The 14,906-nt window shown below is 30.5% G+C and overlaps 2 protein-coding genes across 2 annotated transcripts in view; both read left to right on the top strand.

The window, feature by feature from the left end:
• Window positions 1-14,906, top strand: part of LOC141485751 (uncharacterized) — a 198,978-nt gene that overhangs the window by 123,494 nt on the left and 60,578 nt on the right. The window lies entirely within an intron of this gene.
• Window positions 7,907-13,467, top strand: LOC141485780 (uncharacterized). The gene is made up of 6 exons (XM_074183250.1): window positions 7,907-11,351; window positions 11,426-11,913; window positions 11,969-12,131; window positions 12,190-12,374; window positions 12,434-12,599; window positions 12,930-13,467. Exons 1-6 carry the CDS (start codon window positions 11,054-11,056, stop codon window positions 13,391-13,393), a joined length of 1,764 nt encoding a protein of 587 aa, XP_074039351.1. The 5' UTR covers window positions 7,907-11,053; the 3' UTR covers window positions 13,394-13,467.

The following is a 14,906-nucleotide window of genomic DNA, read 5'->3' as shown; positions in this document are numbered from 1 at the left end:
TATTTTCACCAAAGCAGACAAAGGAAAGAGCATAGTATGTCTAGAAGAAAAAAAGTACTTTTCGAAAATGCAAGAATTGGTGGATACATTAGATGTCATCATTTTAAGAAATGATCCCACCAAAATGTATTCCCAGCAAGCTAAAAAGGCCATGGAGGAATTAATACCCCCCTTTCACAGAAACACGTTGTGTTCTGGTTCAGATATGTTGATGATGTACTGGTTGGTGTTAATGGTTCTAACAGACAAATTAATCAATTTTTAAACTTTCTCAATTGTCTACATAACAAAATTAAGTTCACAGAAGAAATCGAACAAAACAAGGAGCTTAACTTCTTAGATTTGAATATTTCAAGAGTTATTAATGGTTTTCAATTCAATATCTACCGGAAAAACACGTTCACAGACTGTACAATTCCCTTAGATTCTTTCAGTCCGCTCTCACATAAGTTATCCGCGTTTAGGTCAATGATATACAGAGCTTTCGCAATGCCTTTACCGGAAAAGAATTTCCAAGATGAAATAAAAATAATTAAGCAAATTGCAGTGAACAGTCAGGTATCAATTTCCCTAATAGAGAAGATAATATCAGGTAGAACTCACAAAACACTTATTAGTGAATTATACCCAAACTGTCGAGAACACAATATAGTCAAGTACCTACAGTAGCATCAATTACTCAGGTAAACTTTCAGATGATATTCAAAATTATTTCTCAAATACAAAATTTCAACAGCTTCCACAAGTAATGATAATTTAGGTAGAACTCTGCTTAATGCAAAACCCAAACCGAATAGAATGAATATATAGAATATATAAAATATATGAATATATAAATATATGAATATATAGAATAGAGTGTGGCGAATGCTCTGTAGTATATACAGGCCAAACCGGTAGAAATTTTGAAATAAGACTGCGTGAACACGTCTGTTTGGACAACAAATCTGCAATGTACGAACATCTTCAAGAATCAAACCACAAGATAAATGAAGATAACCTCAAAATCCTACATATATGTAATAAAGAGAGAAAAATGAATCTATTGGAGGCCATGGAAATTAACAAATCAATTAAAAACCAGAAACATATACCCCTAAACGAGCAACTTGATTTATGTAGGTCTCCTATCTTGAATTCATGAGTTTATCAACCCCTAGAATTTTCAGGATGGTATTTTGAGTTGGCATCATGTCTCTCAAATACCTGTCCTTGCAGCATACTTGAAAATTCTATAGAATCGATGTTTCAAAATTCAGATTTCAGTTTTATAGTTGATAATGTGATCAAATCCGAAACCGGTAGTATAAATAAAATTATCCAGTGGTATTTAGACAAAAGTGTTATTATTTTTACTCATTTCATTTAAATAATATAATTAACAACTGTCAAAATGGATTTTGCACCGATAGATCGACGTAAAGTGAGACTACAACTTTGTTGGAAAACATCTAAAAAGGTATCGACAAGGGAAAGTTTGTGGCCGCACTCTTCCTTGATTTATCAAATGCTTTTGAATCTATAGACTTCAATATACCTATTGGCCAATAAGCTAAGTGCAATTGGAATTCTTGGATTATGTCCTACATTAAATTTCGAAAGATGTATGTAAAATAGGAAAATGTGAACTCGAATACCTATGACTTGGAAGTTGAAGTTCCACAAGGCTCAGTCCTAGGTACATTACTGTTTTTGTTATATGTGAGATTGATGACTTGTTAAACCCGAAACCTGTCGTATAAATAAAATACTAGTGCTAATTAGACAGAAGTGGTTTTATTCATTTCATTAAAGTGTTTTTGTTATACATAAATGATTTTTCACAACATAGCTCTTTTTGTCGATGATACTTCTATTTCTGAAGAAGCCAACAGTCCTTTGGAACTCCAGGACAAACTGAATGTAATGAGTAAAAAATTCTACACTACGTTTCCTACGTTCTCGTGAATTCTGTTCTATTTTATAATATGGTCCCGTGGAGAGATGCAACAAATATTAACAGGGTTTTGTTGCTCAGAAATGAATAATTCGTATGCTTCACAATCTACGTCATACTGATTAATGTCGACCTGTTTTCAAGTCTTCTCTCTGTATTTATAACTGTCTGCTCTGTGTAAAAAAATATTTTTTTAACCTTCACATGCGAATAAAGTAGATTCGAATTTTACTTGCTCTGGCTTTTTCATACAAAAGTATGGTTGTTTGGATCCTACCGAAGTAACTTTATGTCATTGTATTCTAATCAATGAAAATCTCCGTTTATAGCAAAGAAATCAAAGCTAACTACTGAAGTTCAATTTAAATTTATTGATATTTTCCAAGGGCTCTTCCAAGGGCTAATGCCACTGAATAACCTATTGATTTTTTACATTGAATTTCACAAAATCTGCATAAATTATATCGATTATAACTATAAAACAATTAATGCCCACACCTTTATACCCGTATAATTGTATTCATCAAAATTTTTTTGATAACAATAATTGTTGTTGACTAGATAATTAATGTTATTATTTGGACGTGCATTTTGTATTTTAATAAATGGATTATTATGGTTAATGTATGAGCGGTTTGATTTTTCAATCAAAGTATTGAAAATAAATGAAATTACTAACCTGAATTTGTTATTTGTTGGCATTCTGTTTAAAACATTATGAATATAGATATATCTATTCGGTGAACATTTTTTTCAGAGGCGACTTCACCCAATGCTACAATATAATAATAATAATGATATGTATTCATTCACATTCTTTTGTTTACAGTAAATATTCATGTACATATAGAAATGAACAATGACCAAATAAAATACATCTTACAGGGCAAAATGATCTGCCTGTGTGTAAGGAATGAGAATACTGAAGTATATTATATATATAATAAATATACAACATATACTTATTATATAATATTTCGAGAAATAATCTGAAGACAGCATGAACAAATAAATAAATTTCGATTCATTGATACTACTTTGTTACTTGAGATGGCCCTGATCGTTGTATGTATATTGTGGTCTCAGTAACTGATAAGTAATTAATGAAATTCTTCAGAAATTGTTTTAAGAGGTAATGAATTGAGGCTCTTCCTCGATATCAAATCAAATCAATTTTATTCAATTCAGATTAATATGAAATATATACCATTACAGCTTATTTTACAGAACTATAAATCACATCTATGAAGGATCGTGGCTATCTAAGCCGAGCTTATGTTACAGCCACGAATCCAATGCATTTGCAAACTAAGATAAACCTACTAATTGGTTCTGGGAAGTCCTAGAAGGACGACGAAAATGATAAGCGGTCTTTTAGCATAATAAGAGCATAAAATACGAAAGAAGATACAGAAACAACAGCTTGTGACATTGTATTGAGTGAATTAGTCAACTATCCAGTATTGTTTCCATTCTTTGGTAGTTGTGTTTGATAAATGTTTTCAATTCTATTTTCAATTCAGTATAATTTCTGATATATTTCAGTGACGGAGGTAAAGAATTGTAGAGTTTTGGTCGAATGTATGTAATACATTTATATATATTCTGAACAAATGTACTCGTAATACTGGCTGTCCATAGTATACAATTCCACTGAGTTTTGGATCATTTCTAAATACAATCAACAAAAAGGTTATGAAAAATAAAGCAAACTACATGAAAAATCAAGTTTTCACATATGAATATAAACCTTTTGTCAATGCATCGAATAATAAAGAAAGGTTTCAGCTTTCTACTTCTACTTTATACAAAAAAATTTGTTTTTTCCTATATTGTTATCCAGATTTGGTACTGAAAAGCTAATGAGGTAAGTGTCTTATGCCGAAACATCGGATGTTCACCTGTGAGGATGATATTATTCCGTGTGAATGAAATTTTACCTCTTTTATATACTATATTGTGTAGCAATCCTGTGAATGACATCTGATTCAATTCCATAACGAACGTTTGGAATACAAACTGAATAGAAAAAAAAATTTTTGTACAATTCAGTATTCATTCAAAGTATTTGTTTCGAAACATTTCTCCCACATTTTTTTGTATGAAGATGGAGCAGTGGAAAGCCAAAACCTTTCTCTTCCAAAAATCTTGGCGGATGAAATACAAGAAAGACCAAATTGAAAAAAAATAAACCAAAATTATGAATTCTTCTTTCCTAGAAAAAACTGATGAATGTGAAGTCCTGCAAGTTATTCAGAACTTGAAGAACAAAATATCCCCCGGAATTGACACTCTTAGAGCTGAAACTAATAGCAAAAGAACTAGCAATACCATTGACATACATAATAAACTGGTCATTCAGTAGTGGAGTGTGTCCAGCTCCATTCGAATGTGATGTTATTTCACCAATATTCAAGCCTGGCAATAAACTCAACAACTACCACCCAATATTCGTAATTACAAACTTTGTAGAAATATTCGGAACCATCTTGAAATCACGCATTGAAAAATACCTTAACAAAGTATAAAATCTTCAAACAATCAACTCGGATTTTAAAAAGGAAAATCAACTGAAGATGCAATAACAATTCTTACATAGAAAATCAGTAAATATGTAGACAAAAAATTACCATCGCTATGCATATTTGTAGACTTGAAGGAAGCATTTGATACAGTTAGCCATGATCAACTTCTAGAGGTACTTGAGAGTATTGGATTCAGAGGAACATATCACCAACTCCTCTATAGTTATCTCCATGAAAGGAACCAATGTGTGAAAATCAAAGATACTCAGTGAATCTCGAATAGTACAATATGGTGTACCCCAAGGGACAGTTCTGAGTCCAATTCTCTTCAATATTTACCTAAATGATCTTTTTATGCTAGATGTGGAAGGGGGCATAATAAGCTTCGCAGATGACATAGTAGTCATTTACAAATAGGAAACGTAAAGCTGTCTGAAAGAAAAAGTTGAAGAAAATTTCAAAGCTATAATTCAATGGTTCAGAAGTAAACTACTGAGTATTAATATGGCCAAAACATTTTACATTACCTTTACATCTTAGGCTAGCCATTTAACAAGATTCAAATCACTACTTATAAAATATAATAATGTGAATAAAAAAAAGTATCTTGGTATATATATATATATATATATATATATATATATATATATATATATATATATATATATATATATATATATATATATATATATATATATATATATATATATATATATATATATTTAATTGTTTCATTTTTGATTTTTATATCATACCCACTCGATAAAATCTCTCTTTGTATATATATATATATATATATATATATATATATATATATATATATATATATATATATATATATATATATATAGAAACCCATTTGCAATGGGATACACATATTGACTATTTGGTGAAAAAATTACGTTGTGTTACATATAGATTGAAATACATAGCTCAAGATATGTAGATATAGCTCAAATGCTAATGTTATACTAGACCTTGTTTGAAACTCACCTCTCCTATGGGATAGTTTCTTGGGGAGCAGCAACTTTACTTCTTCAAAACTGTTATAAGGCAACACAAAAATAAATAAACACCATTATGCAGCTCGCCACAAAATGAATTCAACCTATGTACCAAAATCACAGAAAAATACTTTACAAAAGTGTTATACTTACTTAGCTCCTCGGTTGTATAATCTTATTCCAGCACTATCGTTGGCATTAATATGTTCAAAAATAAGCTTAAAGCTTGGATCTCCGGTTTGCCTGGAGTACAGATACACCAATATGTTGATGAGAAAAATACATATTACTACAATGTATAAATGTCTGTAGAAAATGTATGTGATTAAAGTTGGGAAATCTGTAGGTCAACTTCTCCATGGTTTGCTTGTTTGTTTCACTTTTGAAAAATAGGGTGTTTGTTTGATTGATGTGTGAGTGATATTCGATGTAATGTACCTATTGTGATTGTTTCATTATATAACCTAAATGTTTTTATTTATATTAACTATATGTAATTTTGATGTGATAGCTGTATACAATTTTTCTAGTGCTTTTTTTGTTCATGCAAAATGTTTTTATTCATATTGACTATATATGATTTTAATGTAATATCTGTATACAATTTTGCTGGTGCTTTTTTTATTCATACTGAAAGAAACGTTATTTTTATATTTCATTCATTATAATCTATTGTATATTAAAATGATATAGCCCACGCACAGGTTTATCCTTCTGCGGGGACTATATTTATTTGTCGTTAATTAAGATTATTTGTATTTCAAATTGAATGGCAAATGAATATTATTATTATTATTATTATTATTAAAAAAATTAATCCTTTCTGAAAATACACCCCTTACAATAATGATTTTATTTTGTTTCGAGTTTCGAGTGTTACTGAAAGAGTTTATGTTTATTAATTCCATTTTCACATTTTTCAAGTACACGAGCCTAAATTTTGTTTCACTTTGTAACCTCAGCTGACGAGCTCCAACAGTTCCTTGGAGTGTTCCTGGGGCGTTTGGTTTTTGTCTGGTGTACTAATAATATTTCAATAAATTTTTAGTTGTATGTCCTTCGAACGTGGAAATTCCAAAATAGAAAATTCTGACTTGGGTTCAGTAATATTCGTTTTTGAAGAGTCTAAATCATTTCGAGTTCTATACCTGGTGAAGAACAAGTATTCGATCCCTAATTCCGGGTGGAAGATGAGAGATTTTTACATTCGTTTTGTATTGAAGCTCCCGTGGAATTGATTTTCTTTCTGGAAAGTGCGCTAGAATTTTTATATACCCTTCCGGGTTTGTATATGATTTCTTATTCATATACTTCAAGCTTTAGATGCCACCTAGCGAGTCTGTTACCTGGATCTTTTATGGAAAGCAACCAAGTAAGTGATCTATGGGCTGTGATTAATATGAATTTTCAGCTGAAATGTTGTGGTCTGAAGTGTGTGATCATCGCCAATAGCTCACGTTCACAGAAAGAAAAATTGGACCTGATATCAATAATCACTAGTGATTAACTGAAAATCATTGGCACAATGTATTTTTTTTCAAGACAATGACTAAAAGTGATCATGTAAATCACTTTTCGTGATTGAATAATCAACGTAATAATTATTATGATGGTACCTGATCCGTTATGGTAATGTATTTTCATCATTAATTTTATGTAAAATTCACTGTCACTTGGTAAAATTTCTTTATAACGAGGAAAATATGTATTGTGCTAATGAACATAGGTTGATCAATATTATGTACCTTTAATCATCAAGGGTATCGTTTAATGCTCAATGGGTGATTGTAATAAGGTTATGTTACTCATCCTATTTCAGTTGAATCATTATTACTAGGCTCAGAATCATTAGCCAAAACGTTCCTTCATTAATATTATTACCAAGGACATTGATATAAGGCTATCAAAATAAGTTAATGTATTTATTCATGCGGCCAATCATTAATGCCTTGTTGCAATACCCTTGCGGCTTTTTCGCCCCCCACCTACAACGCAGGTCTACGACGGTTAAAAGAATTTGCCTCCGATTCCCGATTTTAGTAATTCAGTGTTTAAAAAGTGCATACTTTTACATTATTGTGAGGAGTTGAGTTAATATATCTGTTGGTAAGTTATCATTTTCAATTTATATTATATAGTTTGTGAAATCGCGAAAATGATTGAAAAACATATGTTACTACTGAATAAGGATATCATAGACAAATTTCACGAATTTCAGATGCAAGTTAATGACCTATCCTACTCAGATTCGGCACGTGGCGGTTTTATACGCAAGGGCGTATACAAATATTTTGTCGAGGCAAGGTAAGATAAAAAATGTAAAACATATATACGATTTATTACGTTTGTTAGTTATCACATAGATCAACATTATAGAAGTGGGTATCATTTTATTTAATTCTACTGAATTATAATTTCTTGAATCATTGAACATAAAATAATTGAAATAATTTTCAAAACCAATCATAATTGTTTATTTTGGTAGAAAATATTTTTCAACTTTCTGTTCTTCTATGTCTTAAGAGGTTCGGTTAGAGGTAGCTTATTAATAATTTAAAATCATAATTGGAAATATTAAAATGACGGCTCCAATATCTTAGATAATTCCTGTTAGAGTAAGTATATATTCATATCGAACTTAGAAAATTCAAAATAACTGGTTCAGTATAAAAGAATTTTTCCATTTATGAACTTTAGTAATTTTTTATTTTGGAAAATTTCTATAAAACTGGTATTCTGAAAGAAAGTAACTCTTAAAATCTGTTACAGGTCGAATTAGTGAACTTCTATATAAACAACAGGATTTCATTAGAATTTGGAAAACCGAAGTATAAATTAATTTTTCAACAATCCAATTTTGAACTATGGAGTGTTTTTTATGTAGCAAAAAAAACTATAATTTGAAATTGTTGATTTCCCATTTCAAAAAGATACATGATTTAGGCACAAATTCTTTAGTCAGATGTTCAGACTGTACACAAACTTTTCAAAATTTGAATAGTTTCAAAAGGCATGTAAATCGTCATCACATAAATGACAGTGCAATTCAAAAATTGTCACATTTGACAAACAAAGATACCATTGACGTATTGGCACCTCCAAGTAACGTACCTGTGTTAGCTAATGATTTTACTGTGGCACATTCTTCTTCGATAAGCATCACTGATATGCACACAAGTATGCAACCAAAATATATTTTTGAATTAGAAAAAATTAAAGAGAAAATAACAAAATCTGTGGTAATGTTATTACTGTCACTGCACAATAAAAATAATTTTTCAAAGAAGGATGTATCTGACATACAGTTCTCCATAATTCAATATATTATCACACCATTATTAAATGTCCTAATGGAATTTGGTGATTATTACCTTAAAGAACATATATCTCTTCACAATAATCTCTGTAGTTTAGTTTCAACATTCAGAAATCCTTTCGAACTTTTTAATTCAGACTACCTGTTATTTAAATGGCTAAGAGAAAATGATTTTGTTGGCGACATAAAAGAGTGTACGTTAAGTAACGAAATTGTTGCAATTCATCATGCAGGAAATTTGGTTTATGATGAAAAAAAAATTGCATGCATTTTTATGCCTCTTAAGTTTCAATTTAGAAAATTTTTAGAAAGTGAGAATTTACTTAAAAATATGTTGAAGTATATGGATGACATAATGCTTAAGAAGTCATCTGGAAAGATATCACACTTCCTACAAGGTGAATTGTGGCAAAGTAAATTGGAACTTTATCCAAATAGAAAAGTAATTCCTTATTTTTTGTATACCGATGACTTTGAAATTAATAATCCACTGGGGTCTCGTTCAGGAGTTCATTCAATTTGCAATGTGTATTATTCGTTTCCATGTTTCCCACAGGAGAACTCTAAATTGGAGAACATTTTTCTCGCAGCAACTATTAAATGCAAGGATATAAAAAAATTTGGGAATGAAAAAAGTTTTGAATTATTGGTTGCCGAACTCAAATATTTAGAGGAAACTGGTCTCCAAATTTTTGATGGAGACCAGACTGTGCAAGTTCACTTTATAATGGCTTTAATAATAGGTGATAACTTGGGACTGAACGCGATTCTGAATTTCAATAAATCTTTCTCAAGTAACTCCTTCTGCAGATTATGTAAAACGACTAAATCTTCAAGTCAGAAACAATGTTCTGAAGACTCTTCGTTAATGAGAACCATTTCAAATTATGCTTCTGACATTGAAATCAATAAATCGGAGTCAAGTGGTATCCATGGAAAATGTATATTTAATGAATTACCATCATTCCACGTTGTTACCAATTACTATGCAGACGTCATGCATGATATTTTTGAAGGTGTATGTCATTACAATTTTTCAAATGCATTATTGTACTTCACACAGGAAGTTAAATATTTTGATTTGAATACTTTGAATTTTAGAAAAAAAAATTTTGAATATGGATCGACGGAAATCGGAAACATACCTGATGCTCCAATAGAATTGAAACACCTACAGAAAAAAAAATTCAAAATGTCAGCTAGACAAATGATGACTTTTACAATATATTTCACAATTTTAATTGGAGATACTGTACCAGAGAATGATCCTGTCTGGAATTTCATTATAAACTTTATTGAAATTGTAGATATTTTACTATGTTTCGAAAACGATGAGACGTCACTTATTCTTTTGAAAAATAAAATTAGAATACATAACGAAGACTTCGTACGCCTTTTTAGAGATACTTTGAAACCAAAATTCCATAATATGCTTCATTATCCAACTATTATTCGTCAGTCAGGTCCATTGAGGAACCTTTGGTGTTTCAAATACGAATCAAACCATAGACAATTTAAGATATATTCTCATTGTATTACTTCTCGAAAAAATATTTGCCTTACTCTTTCAAAAAAATCGCAACTTAAATTTGCCTTCAACATAACCCAAATAAAAAATTTCAATAATTTATCTCTAAATGAAAAATATAGATGTGAAAGTAATTATAAAAACATAATCATTGAAAAACTTGGCGCTCAAAAATATTCCAATCTGCAGTTCTATTCTCATTTGAGTTATAAAGGAAAAGATTATAGTTACGGTCAATATGTATCAATATTCAATGAAGAAATTGAATTTCATATAATTTTACAAATAGTTCATCTTGAAAATACGGAAATTTTATTATTTTGTCATAAATTAAAAGATGTTCATTACAACCACCATTTCAACGCTTATGATGTTAACATTTCTAGATTAGAATCATTTTCCATGTTCTCAGTACATCGTATTGTTGGTCCTCCACTGTCCCTAATTAAAACAACTAAGGGAAAAACAATGCTACGAGCGAAGGAATATTTAAAGATGAATTAGTCATTTTATTCTTGATACGTTTTTATGTTTATTGTGTTATTTTATTGCTAATTACTATTTGTGTTCTATCAGTGTATGCATGGTCAGTCAGCTATACGTAGTCATAAGAGTTCTATTTCTAATCAGTATATGCCTATTGTCGAAACTTTTCAAATATTTGATTTATTTTTGTTTTCAAGATTGATACTTGAACACTCCTACTTAACTATAATTTTATAAGTAGAGAATACATATATTTAGATGGAAAACCACCTCCACAACCCTGCATTTTATTCATCATATGTTATGGGATTGGATAATGACATTGCCCAAGTCGTATCAGAAACTGCATCTAGCTCTTCAAAAAATCTTGTCATTCAGGATATTTCCTACTCAACAAATGAAAACAATATGGCAAGTAAATCAAACTCCTCTTTGGAAACTGCTACTCTTCAGGATCCATACTACTCAACATGTGAAACAAATGTAACAAACATAGAGGAGCTCAACACACTATTAACAAATTGGAATCAGAGTCATTTGCTGGACCATTTTATTGGTAGGTACTCACATAATTATTTCATATTTTTAATAATTATTTTTCAATCAACCTAGTAAATATAATTTTTTCAGAAGAAAAAGTTTTCCTGAATGTTTTGAGAGTAATAAAGAGGCATCATATTGAAAGGCTTTTGAAGAATTTTGATATGGGGACACAAATTTTATTTGAAGATAATTTGGAGAAGTGGCGTGAATCAATTGGTCTACCACTTGGACGTGCGATTTCGACAGCAGATTCATCTGACATTGGAACTCCCCCATCCACTCCAACTTCTGACGGTAGACCATCGCCAACTATGAAATTTTTCCCATACTTTTCAAAACCCCAACCTTCTGACCCGTCTACTAATATCACACTTTCTCAAATTTTAAATACTTCCTCAAAAGCTTGTATGCTCATTGAATTCTACAACAAATTTGCCAAGTTTGAAGAAGAGCAAAGAAATAATCTAATTGGAGTTATTTCCCGATACTTTGAAGAAAATAACTTAGTTATGACCTTAAAGTGTAGCTACCGTTTGGAAAAGGAAATTATTGAGAAATTTCCCACAGAGAAATTGGTAAGTATATGATTAGCTCTGGATTTAGTTTATACTTTTTCTTTTCATATTTCAGGAATACTACCGTACCAATCAAAGAGGAAAACTCTACAATAAATGGCGGAATTCACATGCGTCATTCAAACATGCTGTTCAGGGTTATCTTTCACCTCAATCCTCAACAACAGTAAAAAGTAAAATACAGAAAAACACTAATCGTCGAATGAATATTCACTTTGGTAGGTACTTTCCAATGCCATTTATTGAACAATCTGAAGCGTTTTCATCATTTTTTAGTTCCTGAGGAAGACGCAGAAGCTACCATTAGGTCGCTCAAATTCGACAACCTCTCTTCAGAAGAATTTGATCACTGTTGGGTAGCATGTGGAAAATACAGAATCAACGAAATAAATGAAGCTGAATCAACTTCTGCTATAATGGAGAAATGGCCTTTTTATAAACAACCATCTGGATTTCGGCTGGTAATGAAATTTTTAAAATTTCCGGTCCATATATACAATAGCTATAAATATCATTTCAGATTGATATGGACTTTAATATTGCGGGACATGCAAATAGTGAGGGTCTTCTCAAAAATTGGCCAACAACAGTTGACAAAATATCTTCTTTTTTAATGGATGGACATATTAAGGACAGGAACATCAAATTGTTATTGGAACAACTTAAAAACGGAGATATCGAAGAAAGTGAGTATGGACTAAGCAAATTTGTTAAGAATCTTTAAGTTAAAAGAATGTCACTGTATTTATTGATTTCTTTTGCATTTTACTAGTAAGTTTTCAGATACACTCTCTATATAGTAAAACATTTGATCCTTTTGACAGATCTATTGATAATATATTCAATAAATCTGAAAATAATGGTAAACAAGTCCAAATTATGTGTATGTTTTCATTTTCTTGCTATTTTTAAAAGAGAAACATCATCAAATTATTGAATATTCTTAAATTTTATGCATTAGTATTGAACTATGTATGCCACTCGAAATATTATAACAAAAACTGACATTATTTCAGATGGAAGAGATGCAGCAGTTTTGTGGGCCCTTCATGGTTTTTTCGTACCCACCAATAAGGTAGTTAAGAAAGACTCTACTGGTAAATCACGAACAACGAAATTCACCATACGTGATTCACAACAATCATTTCTATATGTCGGAAAAACCATTCAAGAAGTGGAGGACTGGATAAAATTCCTGCAATCTAAAAAATCCTCAATTCAGCCTTTCATTTTTGCAATTGGAGAAGATATCACAAAAATAAGTGAAATTTACACATACTTTGATGGAATAAAGTATAAATTTTTTAATATTATGAGGGCAGTGGATATCTGCTTCAAAATAATATATATATTTAATTTAAACTTTCCAGCAGAAAGTATAATGTTGTGGTCATTTATAGAAATCTTTTTTTATCAAATGAAATCAACAAACACGTATTCTAAAATACATATTTTATGTGAATATCTGAAAAATAATTAAAGCTTACTTTAACAAAGGATGATTTTCATTTTCTCGAGCACATCACATCTTTCATATAAAAAAATATCTTAAGACACTTTCTGTAATAAAGGTGTTACTTTTTCTGTAAATTAGATGCCTATCAAAAAATCTGAGATTCTCAGGATGTATTATATAAAGTACACAACAAATCTCAGATTACATTTTGTCCTGTAAATTTAAATTCATCCTGAATCGAGCTTTATAGAAAAACGTTTCAAATCCTTCCAAAAAACCAATTTAATGAGAATATGTTTCAAGCCTATTTCGTAGTTGAACAATTTACTTCAAAAAATCTTATGGAAAATCTTATTCAATATTTGAGAGTAATCTTATCTAATTTAATTTTTGCAACTTAGCTAGAAATCACCCTGTACATTCATAATACCATTAATGAATGTCCACGAGCATCATCATAATGTTCTTGAATATTAAATCAATGTTCACTAGTGATCAAAAGTTGATATTTTTAGTAATAGAATATAGGTTTGAAGTTTTGTAATAAGGAATAATTTTGATGAATCAATGTTCAGAAAACATCAATACTAGTGCCGTCTTGTGTTCGATCAATGTACCCTTGATGATAGAAGAATTATTTCAGACCACGTAACAATGTCTTCAACCATTAAAATTATTCTTTTGAACCTTGGGCCAACGATGATCAGTAAGTTCACAGTGAACTCTGTGTTATAAAATAGATGTTTATATTGTTGCTATAAGGAATTGAATAATTGGTTAATGAACAAAAAGCATTAATATTATGATCAACAGTCAATGTTCAAGAAGATGGTCACAATGAACGTGGTCCTTAAGCTATTTATGCTTTTTATTAAACAATCAACAACTATGCCTTATGCCAATCATTTAGAGCATCGGTTGAAAATTGATGTTCAAATTCATTATTCTAATGTTGTTTTTTATTATAATTAGGTAAGTTTTTCGTTCTGTGTTCGATTATGGAATATGTTGAGTCCTCTGAACATAGGATTTGTGATGCGTATGTAATGGGTAGAGCTTTGCCAAAAGGGCCTCATGAATAGCTTTAACATAATTTTGTTCGTGGTTGATAGGAATGTGGAAACTTGCGTTTATCGATATTGGAGTTCTAGTATTTGTTTCTTCTTTTAACGACTTTTTGCACTCATTACCGAAAAGGAGTATCCTATTGGAGTTCCTGATATTGTATCGAAGTTTCTGATAAATTTTCTATAGCATCCGGCTAAACCGAGAAAGTATTTCATTTGTTTTTTTTGTTTTGAGAAATTTAGAATGCAATCGACTTTGAAAGGCAGTTCAAATCAGAGCCTTACCGAAAAGGAAGATGTCATGGCGTTTACTTTTTTAGGCTCATCAGTTAGGAACAGTTGAGTCCAGTAAAAAAAAATCTGTTAAAAATCTGTTTTTCCGTTAATCAGCTGTCGCCCCCGTACGAACGACAACTCTCAGAAGTTGAGAAACTTGTGCGAGCTAAGGACTAACGAGGTCTTACCTTTTA

This window comes from Leptinotarsa decemlineata, unplaced genomic scaffold (genome assembly GCF_025532065.1).
Source record: "Leptinotarsa decemlineata unplaced genomic scaffold, Ldec_3_MD MMD2_tig00026336_RagTag_RagTag, whole genome shotgun sequence".
Taxonomy (NCBI): Eukaryota; Metazoa; Arthropoda; class Insecta; order Coleoptera; family Chrysomelidae; genus Leptinotarsa; species Leptinotarsa decemlineata.
Note: the sequence above shows the minus strand (reverse complement) of the source record. Positions and strands in the feature narration are given on the sequence as shown.

Coding starts and splice junctions, on each gene's coding strand:
- LOC141485780 (XM_074183250.1), top strand. CDS start 11,054: ATGGAAAACCACCTCCACAACCCTGCATTTTATTCATCATATGTTATG. Junction 11,352..11,425: donor TTTGCTGGACCATTTTATTG/GTAGGTACTCAC, acceptor TAATTTTTTCAG/AAGAAAAAGTTTTCCTGAAT. Junction 12,132..12,189: donor TCGAATGAATATTCACTTTG/GTAGGTACTTTC, acceptor ATCATTTTTTAG/TTCCTGAGGAAGACGCAGAA.